Below are 19365 nucleotides of genomic sequence, written 5' to 3' on the forward strand. Positions count from 1 at the left end.
CTAAAACACATTCTTAATTTAACAAAAGCAACTTTGGAACTAGTAAGAATCTAAGTGTTACCTAAGGGTTAATGTGCTTGTTTTGTACTTCATTAATATCAATGTTTTTGACTGATACTTGTGTCCAATATTAATTTTTCAAACATTTAATTTTACATGATATTTTGTAGGCCTGGAACAGCATCAGAGAGGGTGATTCATTGGATTGATGATGTAAGTACCACCTTCTCCATTGCCTAAGAATAATCCTACCATTGTGCCGTAAGATGCAATCAGATACACTTTCAAAATAATGTTATTTTTGTTTTAAACCTGCTCGCCTGCTTAATTGTGTGCATTGCAACGCCATGATTATTCTTTGCATGTAGTTATTATAAACATGGTCCAAACATTGTTAAACCCCTATAATGATTTAATCTCCATGAGTGTTTCTTCCTATTTAATGAAATAACAATGTCAGATTGCACTGTGGAGCTCTCAAGGGATATAATCACCAGCTTTTCAATTTCAATCACTACTTGATTTATCTCATCTTTCCCATTCTTTTTAGTTTTTGGTATTGTACTGCACTATGGGACTTGACTGTTTATCTAAGTTTCTTAACAGATAAAATATAAATCATGTGCTATGGAACTTCATTTATGTTTTATAACTAATATGAGTCTTGTGGTAGTACTTGATATTTACTAAGTACATAAAATATTTAATATGCTAAAAATAAATATATTGTTAATATGTTCTGGTTTTCTGCTCTATTGAACAACAGCATCACCTACAGGTCATATATAACTCAACAGGAATATTTATTGTCTATATAATTAAAAGTCTTGCATCTAGCATGTACCTATCATGTCACTCTTTCAAAGACAACGCAGCTGAAAATGCCATACTTCAGGGCTTACACCTCAGGATGGCACAAGTCTGTAGGACAAAAGTAAATGATATGAGAATTTAGCTTAATTCACTAAAAAAAATGCTCAATTGATTAGAGTACATATCAAAACCAGATTTAGTTCATAAGTACCAAAGAAATACAAGAAAGCAGCAGAAAAACTGAGCAATCAAATCGCCCTTTTTTTAAAAAAAAAGCTATCAATGCCAAACTGGTAATTAGCAGGAAATACCAACCCTGAACAAGAAAATAACAAGAAGCGACAAATTGAATTATTCCAAAGATTTTGTGAAGTTGATTTGAATTTCTCCCATGTAAAATTTACCAGTAAAAGCAGCATTTATAATGTAAGAAACCCATATAAAAGATAAAGAATTTAATAAAATTATTATTCTTACTCAGAGTTGACTGTACATTGCTGCAAATCTCTGGAAGCTGTTTTCCCAGAGAGATGTACTCCTCTCTGCTGAAAGTTTCCTGTGTTCCCTTAAATGATTCAACTAGCCTAGAGTCATTCCGTACATGACAACCCTAGATAACTGGCAAAATATGACCATCAGCTTTAAAAAAGCTAACAGCACCAAAAAAGCTGAATATAGGCCTTATGACATATAAGCACAAGGAATTAGACTGAAAAGAAGACAGACTTGCGTTTAGTGCAGTGGGACACAGGCTGCTGTGCTTTAAGCTACAGCTACACCCAATTTTCAGTCACTTTTATTGTGGAGGGAACCTAAAGTACTCAAAAGTGCAGCAGTGGTGCATTTAGAAATTACTGAAGGACACTACAAGTGCTGTCAAGAGACTTATTTTGTTAGAGGGCCGTGAGGGTATTCTGCCCACACACGCCCACATTTAATTTTCTAGAATTTGAGCTTTTTGTAATTCTGCTGTTCAAGCTAAAAATATTCACAGAGGGTTACAGATATTTTACATTTAAAAATAAAAGTAGTTTGGGGGGGATTTCGATCAGCATCAGGGATCGGCGGATTGTGGAGGGGGGGGTCAGCCGATTGCGGGATTCCTGTCGGCCAGGTGAGCTTGTTGGGCCTGGATGAAGCACTCCTGCTCTTCTGGGCCCACAAGCAGTGCAATAAAGGCACTCACCTCATGGATTCGGCCCTTCCCTCCTGCTTTCACCTGACGTGAATCGGAAGCGATGGGAAACCTGAAAAGGCAGGTTAAATTCATTTTACTTTTGTAATACACAAAATATTAAGTACTTCAAGTATTTCAATGAAGTATATTGCCCCTTTAAATATCAGCCTGCCGGCTTTAAGTGGGGGCAGGACTTCCTGGTGTCTGTCGTGCACACGCATGCAAACCTGCCTGGGTTAAACCCAGAAGTGGACGTGTTGGAGCCAGGATGCGGTCCCAATCTAAAAAGTTATTATTTTAAACCTTCCACCCACCCCCAACCCACCCATTCTTGGGGGTTAAAATTACCCCCCCCCCTCCCCCGTGTCTCAAAGACAAGAAGAGAAACACATTTCCGTTAAGACTGTGCGATCCGGGGTTTGGCCTGCCAAGTTAACGATCACCAAGGGCTCCAAATTGGACCCACCCATAAAATTGTGGGCAAGCAACGTATCTCTTGTTATTCAATTGACCCACAATAGCTGGCCATTAATATAGAATGGAGATGTACTTTCTCAAAGCCTAAGATGCATGACAATGACTGACCATTTCAACTGATTGGAAACTCCTGAGTATATCATTGTTTTAACAGTAAGGAAACTTGCATAACCAAGCAGTTTCAATGCTGCCAACTTAAGCATTACCTGTAAAGCATTCCATCATATTACCATGAAATGCTTAAAATTGTACACAGTGATCCCCCATTTGTTTATTATTTAACATTCCTAAACACTAGGTTAGTTAGTCTGGCTCCCAAGTTCTGGCTATTACTGAATTTTAACATTGCAGGAATATTATAAGTTAAGAAATCCCGTACAGGCGATACAGCTGAAGACTAAAAATTTAAACAAAATGAAACTGACTCACTATCGCATTTGTTCCTGTTCTTGTCCCAGGCCCCATGGAACCCAGTGACAGCTGGAGAATCACCCAGATTGCTGATGTTTTTTAAAAACAAATTTGGTCTAGAAATTGGCTTGCACTGCACCTGTTTTGCAGGTGTAAGTGTCCAATATGGTAGGTAGCATGGGGGCTTGTTCCGTGCGGGAAGTATGCCGCCTGCCAATTTGGTTAGGGCTCCTCCATAGGCATCCAGGGCATGTGCTTAAAACAAGTGTTAGGACCTATGCATATGCACTTGACTTTAATGCTCTCCTACCTATTCTCATGCTTCTACAAGTTGCTACCCTGGTGACTTCAACATGGGTGGTGGAAGGCTGTTCGATCTCCGATGAGTCCAATTGAGATGGCTGTGGTCGGTGACCTCAAGAAGCTTGGACCTGAGAGAGCTGGCTGCAGACTGCACAGTCTGATCCAGCTGGCTTCCTGATACTAGGACAAGCATTAGTGGAGGGGTTGACGGGCGAGCAGGCTTGCTGCCATCCTGAGAGGACAGCATATGCTTCTCCCATGGAGCCACTGCTACTGGGGCTGAATCTCAGCACATGCACTGATCTGTGGGTGAGCAGGCTGCAGAAGGGCTGTGACTGTACTGAAGCCCCATCCATGCTGCTATGCAAACACTGGAACCATGTGAAAATGATGAAGCCCAGAACCTGAATGACAGCAGGATGAGCTGTCACCACAGGTTCCATTACTGAGGGCCCCGCTGCAGCATTCATAGAGCTGACCACATGTTCCATAACTGCATTGCCTCGATGCCATGCATAATGACCCACACGTTGTAAGTGGGCTCCTTCACACTGTCTGACATGGTGCGGAAGCTCCATGGGAGGCTGTCCAGTGCACCTCCTCTTCCTTTGCTGCAGCTGGTCCTGGGCTTTGCGAAAGAAGAGAGAACAAGAGTTAGCAGTTAGTGGTAATGGAATGCATTAGATGAGTGTCAGCTCTTTCGGCCGCAAGGTTGTCATGCAGAGTATGTGAGGGAGAGAGTTTAGTCTCCAGAGGAAAGGAAGATGGCCAAACACCCAGCGGCACACTGCCTACAGCCTCACCACACGCCACACTCTGCCTATCATATCGAAAGCCACCTCCTTCATTGGTGTTAGCTCCTGCATCAATGGTGGTAATATTCTGGCATGGGTGGAGGATTGGTTATCTAACAGGAAGCAGAGAGTTGGGATAAATGGTTCATTCTCGGACTGGCAACCAGTAGCCAGTGGTGTTCCGCAGGGGTCGGTGCTAGGTCCCCAACTCTTTACAATCTATATTAATGATTTGGAGGAGGGGACCGAGTGTAACATATCAAAGTTTGCAGATGATACAAAGATGGGAGGGAAAGTAGAGAATGAGGAGGACATAAAAAATCTACAAGGGGATATAGACAGGCTGGGTGAGTGGGCGTAGATTTGGCAGATGCAATACAATATTGGAAAATGTGAGGTTATGCACTTTGGCAGGAAAAATCAGAGAGCAAGTTATTATCTTAATGGTGAGAAACTGGAAAGTACTGCAGTACAAAGGGATCTGGGGGTCCTAGTGCAAGAAAATCAAAAAGTTAGTATGCAGGTGATCAAGAAGGCCAACGGAATTTTTAAAAATTTTTTTTATTCGTTCACGGGATGTGGGCGTCGCTGGCAAGGCCGGCATTTATTGCCCATCCCTAATTGCCCTCGAGAGGGTGGTGGTGAGCCGCCTTCTTGAACCGCTGCAGTCCGTGTGGTGACGGTTCTCCCACAGTGCTGTTAGGAAGGGAGTTCCAGGATTTTGACCCAGCGACAATGAAGGAACGGCGATATATTTCCAAGTCGGGATGGTGTGTGACTTGGAGGGGAACGTGCAGGTGGTGTTGTTCCCATGCGCCTGCTGCTCTTGTCCTTCTAGGTGGTAGAGGTCGCGGGTTTGGGAGGTGCTGTCGAAGAAGCCTTGGTGAGTTGCTGCAGTGCATCCTGTGGATGGTACACACTGCAGCCACAGTGCGCCGGTGGTGAAGGGAGTGAATGTTTAGGGTGGTGGATGGGGTGCCAATCAAGCGGGCTGCTTTATCTTGGATGGTGTCGAGCTTCTTGAGTGTTGTTGGAGCTGCACTCATCCAGGCAAGTGGAGAGTATTCCATCACACTCCTGACTTGTGCCTTGTAGATGGTGGAAAGGCTTTGGGGAGTCGGGAGGTGAGTCACTCGCCGCAGAATACCCAGCCTCTGACCTGCTCTCGTAGCCACAGTATTTATATGGCTGGTCCAGTTAAGTTTCTGGTCAATGGTGACCCCCAGGATGTTGATGGTGGGGGATTCGGCGATGGTAATGCCGTTCAATATCAAGGGGAGGTGGTTAGACTCTCTCTTGTTGGAGATGGTCATTGCCTGGCACTTATCTGGCGCGAATGTTACTTGCCACTTATGAGCCCAAGCCTGGATGTCGTCCAGGTCTTGCTGCATGCAGGCTCGGACTGCTTCATTATCTGAGGGGTTGCGAATGGAATTGAACACTGTGCAGTCATCAGCGAACATCCCCATTTCTGACCTTATGATGGAGGGAAGGTCATTGATGAAGCAGCTGAAGATGGTTGGGCCTATGACACTGCCCTGAGGAACTCCTGCAGCAATGCCCTGGGGCTGAGATGATTGGCCTCCAACAACCACTACCATCTTCCTTTGTGCTAGGTATGACTCCAGCCACTGGAGAGTTTTCCCCCTGATTCCCAATGACTTCAATTTTACTAGGGCTCCTTGGTGCCACACTTGGTCAAATGCTGCCTTGATGTCAAGGGCAGTCACTCTCACCTCACCTCTGGAATTCAGCTCTTTTGTCCATGTTTGGACCAAGGCTGTAATGAGGTCTGGAGCCGAGTGGTCCTGGCGGAACCCAAACTGAGCATCGGTGAGCAGGTTATTGGTGAGTAAGTGCCGCTTGATAGCACTGTCGACGACACCTTCCATCACTTTGCTGATGATTGAGAGTAGGCTGATGGGGCGGTAATTGGCCGGATTGGATTTGTCCTGCTTTTTGTGGACAGGACATACCTGGGCAATTTTCCACATTGTCTGGTAGATGCCAGTGTTGTAGCTGTACTGGAACAGCTTGGCTAGAGGCGCAGCTAGTTCTGGAGCACAAGCCTTCAGCACTACAGCTGGGATGTTGTCGGGGTCCATAGCCTTTGCTGTATCCAGTGCACTCAGCCGTTTCTTGATATCACGTGGAGTGAACCGAATTGGCCAAAGACTGGCTTCCGTGATGGTGGGGATATCGGGAGGAGGCTGAGATGGACCATCCACTCGGCACTTCTGGCTGAAGATGGTTGCAAATGCTTCAGCCTTGTCTTTTCCACTCACGTGCTGGACTCCGCCATTATTGAGAATGGGGATGTTTGCAGAGCCTCCTCCTCCCGTTAGTTGTTTAATTGTCCACCACCATTCACGACTGGATGTGGCAGGACTGCAGAGCTTTGATCTGATCCGTTGGTTGTGGAATCGCTTAGCTCTGTCTATAGCATGTTGCTTCCGCTGTTTAGCATGCATGTAGTCCTGAGTTGTAGGTTCACCAGGTTGGCACCTCATTTTTAGGTACGCCTGGTGCTGCTTCTGGCATGCTCTTCTACACTCCTCATTGAACCAGGGTTGTTCCCCTGGCTTGTTGGTAATGGTAGAGTGAGGAATATGCCGGGCCATGAGGTTACAGATTGTGCTGGAATACAATTCTGCTGCTGCTGATGGCCCACAGCACCTCATGGATGCCCAGTTTTGAGCTGCTAGATCTGTTCTGAATCTATCCCATTTAGCACGGTGGTAGTGCCACACAACACGTTGGATGGTGTCCTCAGTGCGAAGACGGGATTTCATCTCCACGAGGACTGTGCGGTGGTCACTCCTACCAATACTGTCATGGACAGATGCATTTGCGACAGGTAGATTGGTGAGGACGAGGTCAAGTTAGTTTTTCTCTCGTGTTGGTTCGCTCACCAACACGAGGGAAAATTGGCTTTTATTGCTAGGGGGATAGAATATAAAAACAGGGGGGTATTGCTGCGGTTGTATAGGGTATTGGTGAGACCGCACCTGGAATACTGCGTACAGTTTTGGTGTCCATACTTAAGAAAAGACATACTTGCTCTCGAGGCAGTGCAAAGAAGGTTCACTCGGTTGATCCTGGGGATGGGGGGGCGGACGTATGAGGAGAGGTTGAGTAGATTGGGACTCTACTCATTGGAGTTCAGAAGAATGAGAGGCGATCTTATTGAAACATATAAGATTGTGAAGGGGCTTGATCGGGTGGATGCGGTAAGGATGTTCCCAAGGATGGGTGAAACTAGAACTAGGAGGCATAATCTTAGAATAAGGGGCTGCGCTTTCAAAACTGAGATGAGGAGAAACTTCTTCACTCAGAGGGTAGTAGGTCTGTGGAATTTGCTGCCCCAGGAAGCTGTGGAAGCTACATCAAATAAATAAATTTAAAACAGAAATAGACAGTTTTCTAGAAGTAAAGGGAATTAGGAGTTACGGGGAGTGGGCAGGAAATTGGACATGAATTTGAGGTTAGGAGCAGATCAGCCATGATCTTATTGAATGGCGGAGCAGGCTCGAGGGGCCGATTGGCCTACTCCTATTTCTTATGTTCTTATGGTCCTACACGAGTTCTTGAGGTCTCCCTCCTGTGGTGGGTGCACCTGCTTGTCTTGCAAGAAGAGTGGGACCGTGTTAGTGGCAGCCTGTTGAAGAGATGTGAAGGTGTCTGTAGCAACTTAGCATGATGAGAGAAAAGTGGCGAGTGTGGGGAAGAGGGGCCAGGAATTGTGAGGACAGTAACAGATGCAGAGTGTGCAATTGGAAGCGGAAGGAGGTACACTGAAGAACGCATGCTGTGATTGGAGGAAAGAGTTGGAAATCAGGGCTGGGAAGGCTTGTTGGTGGTGCAGGCCTATGCAGAATGTAAGAAAGCTGTGAATGGGAGTCTTACCATAGTAGCTCTGGTCAAGTCATAGATCTGACAACAATGCAGAAAGAAAATCAGTGGTGTGAGACTTCTGCCATTCACGTGCTCAGCTATCTATGCCCACTATTGCCGGGTTGTACTCTGTGTCCGTCTGCAGGAACACCTTTTTCCTCTTGGTCACCTCCACCACAAGGACTTCTAAGACACTGTCCGAGAAACAGGGAAACTAGCGGCAGATATTTTTTTTTAGGCAGCAGCACTCATTCATTGCTCAAAGGCACATTCCCTTTAGAAGTTGCATGCTGCCATTAAATTGCAGGAGCCCTGCTGGATTCCTCCCCAACCATGGGCGAACTGCCAATATCAAGCGCAAGTAGTGCTGACAGCTCATCTTTACCATGGAGTTGAGGCTCTCGCCTCAAAATGCACATTCTTCGCATCATCAGGTTCGGGCAGGTCTAGCGGGTGTCCTGCTCACTTTGCGCCCATTTTGGCTCTAGTTGAAAATCTGACTTCCATATTTCCTGGTAATTCAGTTAGTGCCATGACAGGAATACTCAAGTAAAGCCAGTTAATGCATTCAGCTAAGGAACATCGCCCTTATCTCAAAAAAGCAGCTGCAACTACGTTTGGAAAAAAAACCTTTAAATAAGACAGCAGCCAGGCACCCCTTTCGGAAAATTAAAAGTTTTAAAAATCTGTATTTAACAGCTTATTCGTTATGAATAACTTCTTCAGGGACCAAACCTAAATAAACACACCTGTACCAATTCTGGGAAGACATTAGCTAATTTTAAAATGCTTCTGCCTTACGTTTGCATGCAACCAACAATGAGAGAAAGTAACATCTGATTGGTTCTGCAGCCTTGCTTTCTAATTGATCTGATTGGTTAATAATGACATTCTCTAATCTCAGTGCAAAAGGCTGATTTTTCTTGTGAAACACAGGTTGAAATGCTGTCAGCTTAAAATGCTGATAGTTGGCATAAACAGGTTCTTGGTTTGCCTGCCTCACCTGGAGTCATTCCAGGCCAACCAACCAGCCCACATTTTGTAGTCTGGTTCTCCTAATCATGAGTTGTTCTCCACCTGACCCACTTTTTTTTTTCCTTGAACACTTCAAGAACTGATAAGAAAACTGCAGACATAGGACTCGGACATGAATGGAGCAGGGCAGGCTGCAAAGATCTCCCACCAATCTCAAATGCTTCTTGAATCCCTTACCCAGACCAAATGCTTCTCTGACTCCCTACTTACCCACCTGCATAGCCAGACTAATTCCACCCGCTTGCGCGCTTCTCTGACCATTGCAAACCTTCCTGGCTGCCAAGACCTGAAAGAGGGAAGCAAGAGGTAGATGATGAGATTGAAATACAACAGAATCTAAAGGAGGAAAGCCAAATCAGTGAAGGAGAAGAGCAAGAGGGTGATAAAGTGTAACTGTTCTATGCAAGTAAGGAATGAAGGAAGAAAGCAAGAAATGAAAGGAAACTGAGAAATAAAGGAGAAGGTGAGTGAGAGTGGCAGGAAGTGGAAAAAGTGAGAAGTTGAAGATACAAAAGTAGCTTTTACTACCAATGTGTAGAGTTTAGGTGCCAGGGAACTCTGGCCCCTCCCCATCCTTTTAGTTTATGAGGGTTCCTGCGGCTATTGCTCTCAGCTGGTGGGACTCAACACCTCCCAGCGAGCAATTGTCTCTACAACTCGCAGATTGTTTTAAAGGTTGACAGCTTGTTTGGCTATTCATAGAGCATACCTGGACTTGCTGCTTGTCAAGAGATAAAATTACTGGCAGCAGAAAGAAAGGAAACTATTATTTGGGCATTGAAGGTAGAAATATATTTTGTATAAAAAAAATCAAAACAGTGCAAAGCATAAACTATTGAGCCTTTTGTGTGGTAATGATTAAGAGGAAAAACAATATAATCAATGCATATGCAAGGGGTTATTTATCTATGCAATTTATGTTTATTAAATCAGCCATGTGTTTATTTACTGCTCCAGAGACAGACATCTTCCACTCCTCCAGTTACTCTCCTCACCCTCTCTCAGATACTACTATAGTTAATATAGTCAATACAAATACCACTATAGTCAATACAAGGTGTACTAAATTACTCAACTGATAGTGGCTTAGGCAACGAATGTCTGTTTTCATGCAGCCTTCAGAATAAAACAAAATGCTGATTTACTATTTTTCCCCATTTTGTCATTATTGAATCTTACTGGCAGAGACTGTTGCTAATATCAACTGAGCATCCACCTGTTTTGGTGTTAGTTTTAAGAGATTTTGCCACACACTGACCTAGATTTTCTGCTGTGGGTGCAGTTTAGACTCACATGGTTAGAAGAGGTTTTTAGACAGACTCAAGATTTTCCATCTTAGCAAAGCTCTAGTTGTAGATTTGGATCATTGGTGGGAACAGAAGATTGTCTGTTAGTGAAATTTAAATGGATGATAATAATTAAAGGGAGGTGACAGAATAAGGTGAAGAAAATTTTGAAAGCCTTTAAAAAGATTCAAAAGGCCTTAACTAAGCTGGAGAGGGAGGACACTAAGAAGTGACAGGCAAAAATGAAGGAAAAGGAAACCTAAGATACAGGAATGAGTCTGTAGACAAGTAATAGTCAACCACCGTGGTACCTGGCCTCTGCTTAATGGCTGCTGAAGTAGAAGTGGTGCTACATAAGATGGTTGCAACAAGGTTGGCCCTCTTTACTAAGCATAGCACCATCCCAATATTCAGCATTGCAGCATGTCTGCAAAGGCATGGAGGCAAATTGGAGGCTGCAGCTGACTAGTAGTGTAACTTTGTATCTGGCCTGCTAACACAATTTCCTGTGGTCATGACAGGTGCAAGAAAGCCTGTAGATATTGTTGGTGGCATCTTGGTACGTGAGACTAACCAAGCTATGTTGGCTGTTGATCATCCTGGCATGACTTCTTTCAAGCAGCAAAAAGAAAGAAAGTGCTTGCATTTGTATGGCACTTTCAGGACATTTTAAAACACTCCACAACCGATAAAGTATTTTGAAGTGTAGGCATTGTTGTAGTGTAGGGAAACAACAGCTTGAAACAGCAAGATCCTTCAAACAGCAGTGAGACAAATGACCAGACAATCTTTTTTTTGTGATGTTAGTTGAGGGATAAATATTGGCCAGAATGCCAGGAAATCTCCCCTGCTCTTCTGGGATGCAATGGGATCTTTTACATCCACTTGACAGGACAAGCAGGGCCTTGGTGTAACATCTCATCTGAAAAACAACACCTCTGATAGTACAGCACTCCCTCAGTACTGCACTGAAGTGTCAGCCTAGATTATGGGCTCAAGTCTCTGGAATGGTGTGTGAACCCTGACCTTTTGACTCAGAGGCAAGAATAAACCACTGAGCCAAGGCTGACACCCCCACCACTGGAAGAATAACATACTGTGACTGGGGTGCTTCCAAGGAAGCATCCAGTGTTACAGTTAGGCAGACATTCACATATTTTAGTGATGCCAGCAGCACTTTGATGTCCCAGCTTCCTTTGAGAATAGGAACCTGCATTTGCACTATTCATCTGCCATTCATCTGAGATATGTTCACATTTGTCTGCAGATGCAGGTGCCATACATGGACACAGAGCACTGCTCGTGATGTTTCTAGGTGAATTTTTAGTGGGAGTTATGTGGAGTAAGGGCAAGGAAAAGAAGTATGATCAGTGCAGTCGCCACTACCTCCACAATATGTTCTTCAAAATAAGTCAGTTTCATTGTTAAATTTAATTTCTCATGTCTGTCAAACTGATGTCTGATAATCATTCTTATTTGTCCAAATCTCCAATAATTGTAATTCATTTCATTTTTTAACATTGTTTAGGAAACCGTTCATGTAAAATGTAATCGTTCTGGTCATACAGTAGTCAACAAGATGTTTGAGTTTGAGCGGTAAGTTATACAGTTTGATAATTCACAGAATTCATTCAGTCACCACATACCAAAGAAAAGTCCATAAGCCAATAAGGGAAAACACCTTGGATCACTGTTTAAGAGCTGTTATGACGCGCATGGTTATTTTTACACCTTTGAGTGGCAGGAAACAGAGTAGGGATAATGGGCAGGTACTCAAATTGGCAGTATGTGACTAGTGGTGTCCCACAGGGATCTGTGTTGGGGCCTCAACTATTCACTGTATTTATTAATGACTTAGATGACGGGATAGTGAGCCACTTGTCCAAGTTTGCCAATGACACAAAGATAGGCAGCATTGTAAGCAGTGTAGGTGGAAGCATAAAATTACAAAGAGATATTAATAGATTAAGTGAATAGGCAAAACTGTGGCAAATGGATTTCAATGTTGGCAGGTGTGAGGCCAGCATTCCATTAGTGGATGACCTTTATATCTAGTGGACTAGAATACAAAAGGGTAGAAGTTATGCTATAGCTATATAAAGCTATGGTTATACCACACCTGGAATACTGGGCACTGCACCTTAGGAAGGATATATTGGAGGGAGTGCTGCATGGATTTACTGGAATGATTTACTGGACTTCAAGGGTTATATTATGAGGAGAGATTACACAAACTAGGGTTGTTTTCCCTGGAATTTAAAAGATTAAAGGGTGATTTGATTGAAGTTTTCAAGATAGTAAGGGGAACTGATTGGGTGGATAGAGAGAAACTATTTCCGCTGGTTGGGGAGTCTAGGACTAGGAGACATAGCCTAAAAATTAAAGCCAGGACTTTCAGGAGTGAAGTTAGGAAACACTTCTACATGCAAAGATGTTTGGAACTTTCTTACGCAAACGGCAGTTGATGCTAGCTCAATTGTTAATTTTAAATCTGAGTGATAGATTTTTGTTAACCAAAGATGTTAAGATTTAAGCGGCTAAGGCAAATATATGGAGTTAGGTCACAGATCAGCCATGATCTCATTGAATGGTGGAACAGGCTCGAGGAGCTAAATGGCCTAATCCAGTTCCTACGTTCCTTTGTTTCTATTGTCTATAAAAATAGAATGTTTGTCCTGTTAGGTTTATATATCCTGTAAATAATGAGGCAGTAAAAATCCCTGGGCCGGTGTCCTCCAGTGCCAATCCTTTCAGAGTTTGCAAGGTCAGTGGGAGGGCACGTAAATTGCCTGGGGCTGATGGGCACCCACACTACTATGCACTACAGGCATATCTCCATTGCCCACCAGCCCCATGTTTCCACATTATTTGGTGCCTGCCTGCCATTGGGGTGGGTTACCCACGTGTACATCATCCCAACTCCATTGTACCTTCCATCCCAGTCCCTATGTGAGGAAGCTGATCCAATTTTTTTTTTTAAACAATATTTTGTCAATCCAGGCTGCTTTCCTGGCCTGGACCACCCCGGGGGCGGGAAGGGGCATTACACAAAACTGCTGCATGAGCAATGGTACTATATTCCACTTAGATCAAGCAGTATATTAACGAGGGTATCTAGGTTTGATTCCTTTGACTTGAAATGCTATTTAACATAACAGATTGGAGTATCTGTAGCTGATTTTGGAGGCCAGTATATCTCATCTCTCTTGGAATACTGGTCTCCAGTCCTACGTCGGATCCCAGCTGAGCTGAGTAAGCCGGAACTCCCGGTGATGATTCCCCACTGCCAGGGCTGCCCCTTGACGTCAGTGACGTAAGAGCCGAGTGGAGGTTCCACCCCTTACAAGGCCAACTAGGAAAACTCCTGAAACAGCAGGGACCAAGCGCCACTGGGTCTCTGCCGTTTTCCGTTGGTTCCTTTAGAGTTACAGCAGAGTCTGGTCGAATCCCCCAGGAAATTTGAGGCCCATGTCCTTTATAGGTTGTGGTGACATAGTTCTAAGATGGATTCCACACATTTTATTGAAAATTTGGCTGTCCCAGAGGCACAGAATTCTTTGATCAAGCATGGGTCCAAAATTCTAGTGAGATGAGAGGGCAGCAGAAGGGAGCATTATCATAGTAGGTGTTGCATAGGAGGAGGCCATTCAGCCCTTTGTGCCTTTGCCAGCTCTTTGAAAAAGTTATCCAATTAGTCCCATTCCCCTGCTCTTTCCCTGTAGCCCTGTAAATTTTTCCCCTTCAACTATTTATCCAATTCCCTTTTGAAAGTTACTATTGAATCTCCTTCCGCCACCCTCTCAGGCAGTGCATTCCAGATCATTACAACTCGCTGTGTAAAAAAAAATGTTTCCTCATGTCGCCTCTGGTTCTTTTGCCAATTACCTTAAATCTGTCCTCTGGTTACCGACCCTTCTGTCACTGGAAACAGTTTCTCCTTATTTACTCTATCAAAACCCTTAATGATTTTGAACACCTCTATCAAATCTCCCCTTAACCTTCTCTGCTCTAAGGAGAACCCCAGATTCTCCAGTCTCTCCACATAACTGAAGTCCCTCATCCCTGGTACCATTCTAGTAAATCTCTTCTGCACCATCACTAAGGCCTTGACATCTTTCCTAAAGTGTGGTACCCAGAATTGAACACAATTATCCAGCTGTGGCCTAACCAATGTTTTATAAAGGTTTAGCATAATTTCCTTGCTTTTTCACTTTATGCCGCTATTAATAAATCCCAGGATCCCATATGATTTTTTTAACAGCCTTCTCAACTTGTCCTGCCACCTCCAAAGATATGTGTACGTACAAATGTCTCTCTCTTCCTATGCTCCATTTAAAATTGTACCGTTTAGTTTATAAACAGAAAATGCTGGAAATACTCAGCAAGTCAGGCAGCATCTGTGGAGAAACAAACAGGGTTAACGTTTCAGGTTGATGACCTTTCGTCAGAACTGGAAGAAGTTAAAGATTTAACAGTTAGTTAACCATTTAGTTTATATTACCTCTCTTCATTTGCCCTGCCAAAATGTATCACTTCACACTTCCCTGCGTTAAATTTTGTCTGCCCATTTCACCAGTCTGTCTATGTCCTCCTGAAGTCTGTTACTATCCTCCACATTGTTTAGTACATTTCCGAGGTTCGTGTCGTCGGCAAACTTTGAAATTATACCCACTGTATCCAGGTCCAGGTCATTAATATATATCAAAAAGAGCAGTGGTCCTAATACTGACCCCTGGGGAACACCATTGTATACTTCCTTCCGGCCTGATAAACATTCGCCCAGGGGGCAGTTTTGCGGTGAGCCCAGGATCTACCCCATTTCCACTATGGTCAATTTTCCGCCTGAATTTGAAATCAGTTTAAGAAGCTTCTGCCCTCTAAGGTGGACAGCCATGAAAGTGACATTATCCATCCTAAACTCTGTCAATTCCACCTTACAGCACTCGCCTGAAAAGAATGCCTATATGGAACAGGTATTTTTGCAAGAACCTGAGGAAACAAAGGGGGACGGCAAAGGGTAAAGCTGTCAGATTCCATGTGTATGCTGATGACACCCAACTCTACCTCACCACCACCTCCCTTGACCCCTCCACTGTCTCTCATTTGTCACACTGCTTGTCCAACATGCAGTACTGGATGAGCAAAAATTTCCTCCAACTAAATATCAGCCAGACCGAAGACATTGTCTTTGGTCCCCGCCGCAAACTCCGTTCCCTAGCCACCAACTCCATCTCTCTCCCTGGCCATTGTCTAAGGCTGAACCAGACCGTTCGTAACCTTGGCATCCTATTTGACCCTGAGATGAGCTTCCGACCCCATATCCACCAAGACCGCCTACTTCCTCCACCGTAACATCACCCGTCTCCGCCCCTGCCTCAGCTCATCTGCTGCTGAAACCCTCCTCCATGCTTTTGTTACCTCGAGACTTGATTTTTCAAATGCTCTCCTGGCCAGCCTCCGATCTTCCACCCTCTATAAACTTGAGCTCATCCAAAACTCTGCTGCCCATATCCTAACTTGAACCAAGTGCCATCCACCCATCACCTCTGCGCTCGCTGACCTACTTTGACTCCCGGGTCTAGCAATGCCTCGATTTTATAATTCTCATCCTTGTTTTCAAATCCCTCCATGGCCTTGCCCCTTCCTATCTCTGTAACCTCCTCCAGCCGTACAACCATCCAAGATCTCTGCGCTCTTCCAATTCTTGTCTCTTGCGCATCCCCGATTTTAATCGTTCCGCCATTGGTGGCTGTGCCTTCAGCTGCCTAGGCCCTAAGCTCTGGAGTTCCTTCCCTAAACCTCACCACCTCTCACCCTTTCTCTCCTCCTTTAAGATGCTCCTTAAAACCTACGTCTTTGACCAAGCTTTTGGTCATCTGTCCTAATATCTCCTTATGTGGCTCGGCATCAAATTTTGTTTGATAATCGCTCCTCTGAAGTGCCTTGGGATATTTTATTACGTTAAAGGTGCTATATAAATGCAAGTAGTTGTTGTTGTTTGTTGTCTAAACTTCCTGCTGTAACTTCTGCTTGCCTTAGTAGTTTTGTAAAATTTTTCTGAGGCCGCACTACCGGATCCTCAAGCTTTATGTTGAAGTATTTTGCAAGACTATATTGAAAATGTTTAATTCTGCTGGAAAAGTTATCGATGCAATTCCATTGTATAAGGCCTATATGTTGAAGGAAGAGGCTAACATTAAATCCAGACGAAATAGCCAGATGCAGAGAAGAGCGAGACCCTTATGGAGATACCTTAACAGCATTGTCCAATCCTATAATTTGTCATCTCATAATTATTCTAATATTGCCACTTGAGGGCCTGGGGACTGTGTTGTGGATGGCTCCTGACCATTTTAATGAATCTGTTGGGACAGAGAAGACCTTTCTCTCAGGGTCCTCGAATGGACCCATCTCATAAGCTCCAGAGTCTTTGTTTCATCTGAAGCCCTAAAGGAGCTTTGCACCCTCCTACAGGACAAGCTCCAGACTACATCAAGAACAAGGGCGGTCCACACAGTACAGGAGAAAGTAACTATTGTGCTATGTATTTTTCCCTCAGGGTTATTCTAGGGATCTACTGGTAAAAACTATCCAGGGATCCCTTTTCAGTGGATTCACCTCGATTAAAATATATGAATCTCTAAACTAATAAAGTCCATATTAGCAACTGCAATTCCAGTTCATATTGGAATAAAGAAATACATACAAATTAAAGCGTACAACACATCATATGGGTCTTGAAGAAATTTCATAACAATAAACAAGACACTTGATGGGTTGGGTGCTTTACTTGTATTTCATCATTCCAATATAAACTAGAACTGCAGTTGCTAATATGCTTCCCACTGTGCGTTTATGATATCTCTTTTGCCCTGTTTTTACACTTCTTGTGACTCTGCTGTGGATGGCTCCTGACCATTACAATGAACCTCTTGGGACAGGGAAGACCTTTCTCTCTGGGTCCTTGAATGGACCCACGACAGGCTGTTTCTCGAGGCTTCAATCCTCAACAGCCTGGGTTCATAGACTAGCTTCCAATTGTGATGACATTTGAGAGGACGTGCTCTGCTAGCACCCTTCTCTTCATAGCAGGATTCCTGAGATCATCATCCATCCACGTTAAAGCCAGAGACTGGCTTTTCCTTAATCTCCACTGAGAAACATCAGGTTTCTTTTCCATTGTCACATCCTCTGGCTCCTCTCTTGAGCCTTTCTCGTCTGTGTTCTCCCTTTCCTGTCACCCAGTCTTGCCACCTTTCATTTCCTGTTTCTTGGGTACTTTGCCATCCTAATCCCTACCCCAAACCATCACTGTCTTCCTACTCTCCTGCTGCCGTCCCAGGCTTGAATCTCCATTGAACAAGCCCACAGCTGCCTTCTGTGCCTTTCACGGCATTCACCAAAGGGTCCAATGAGGCACCCGTCACTGCCTTCTTAGGATGAGCCACAGTTTTCTCCAGATAAACATTGGGAAGATCAAAGCCATTGTCTTCAGCCCCTGCCATAAACTCCGTATCCTCACCGCCGATTCCACCCACCTCATGGCTACTGTTTCAGGTTGAACCAGACTGTTAACGACATTGTATAAATGCAAGTTGTTGTATTGTGACTCACCCAGTGACAAATCTTCTTCAACACTATCTGTGTCACACTAAGTGTCTTTTTCTGGGCTGGTGGGTGCTAGCAATGGGGCGAATGACACAGTGGGGCAATTTCTGGTGGCGCATCCCAGTGACGATGATCCTGGAGTCCCTTCTTCTCGGCAATCTTCCTGAGAATGTTGCCTTGCTTCCGTAGAACTATAAATAATAATACAAATCTTCAGATATCTGAGATGTGTTGGCATATCTTTTCCTGCTTCATTAGGGGCCCCACACAATTATATCTACAGACCTGCCATCTTAAACTCACTTTGGCAGCAGGCCCTCTATTTCTCCATCTTGTATAGCTTTTGAGAAGTTGTTCCTTAGGATCTCTGTGGTCTCTTCCTTGTGAGGTGTTAACTCCCTGATGTCTGGTGATCCTCCACCTGAGAAGTTTTTTTTCCTACATAAAGAAAGAATAATTTTAATGGTCCATAACAGACTACAAACCTTTCCTTTTCGCTGTTATTGTCTTTCAACTTTTCAGAGGGAACATTAAAGGATATGAGCACTTGAACATGAAAGATGTTTCACAAGGCATGTATACATGTAAGGAAGGTGATTTGGAGGGATCCAGGTGATAGAGTAATTGCTGTTAATTCCTTGATCACCATGACACCTCACACAGTTGTGCTGGAAACCCTGTGGCAAGCAGTGCACACTTGTCTCTGTGGTTCTATAGTCTTAATTAGTCACATAGCGCACATAGCACATATGTTTGCTGGCTTTGTGTGAACACTGAATCTTTTGCAAAGTTGCAGGGGTTTCCTACTGATTAGAGATGTTCCGCTTACTGTCATGCCACTTCCTTCCACACAGCTCTTGCAATACAGATTGCAGGCCCTTTGCCTCTAACACCAAAAAGTGAATCCATCTTCAGCCGTCTTTCACTTAAGAAATGCTCATAATTACTCTCACTAAAACTAGCTGCTCTTTTCCTTCTTCTTGCTGCTGCTATTTCTACTTCCTGGTTACTGATAGTTACCTTTAAGTGCAGGGTGCCTTTAAATGACAGCACACTTTGCCTTCTTCTAATCCCCCACCCTTCCACCACTCAAGTTTTCCAGGCCTCCTGAGGTATAAATTCACATCTATGTCCCATCCAGAACTATGCCAATCAGTTGACCCTGGAATTTACAGCGGCAGATGGCAAGCATCCGAATTTCAGGATCTGTTTGTTTCAGATGCTAATGGAATAACTTTATAATATTTAGCAGTGCTGTGAAAAACTTTCTGCAGCAAGCCTCAGAGGTTTGAATCAATAACTGTGTCTGTAGTTTCTTGCAAACTTCCATTACCTGTACATCCCCAATTAACATAAGACTCATCATTTATATAAATTTCTTCTACACAATAGGGTTTATGGTCCTGATGATTCCCAGGAGTCCGTATTTGAGGAAGTGCTTCCTTTACTTACCTCCTTACTAGATGGGTAAGTATATTGCAAACTTCTAACTTTGTCATATTAACAAACCAGCCGTGAGGTAATATTTTTTCTCAGGTAAGTTCAGCTTGCAGCACACAACTTAAAG

The 19365-nt window shown here is 43.9% G+C and overlaps 1 protein-coding gene across 1 annotated transcript in view; it reads left to right on the forward strand.

Annotated features, from left to right (window-relative positions):
• Positions 1-10704: 10704 nt before the first annotated feature.
• kif25 (kinesin family member 25) overlaps positions 10705-19365 on the forward strand; it is a 99839-nt gene continuing 91178 nt past the window's right edge. Inside the window, exons 1-3 of the mRNA XM_067989563.1 lie at positions 10705-10749; positions 11719-11786; positions 19191-19265. Of these exons, the coding sequence (XP_067845664.1) occupies positions 10705-10749; positions 11719-11786; positions 19191-19265 (188 nt within the window). The remainder of the gene's footprint in view (positions 10750-11718; positions 11787-19190; positions 19266-19365) is intronic.

Source organism: Heptranchias perlo, chromosome 8, assembly GCF_035084215.1.
Source record: "Heptranchias perlo isolate sHepPer1 chromosome 8, sHepPer1.hap1, whole genome shotgun sequence".
Classification (NCBI taxonomy): domain Eukaryota; kingdom Metazoa; phylum Chordata; class Chondrichthyes; order Hexanchiformes; family Hexanchidae; genus Heptranchias; species Heptranchias perlo.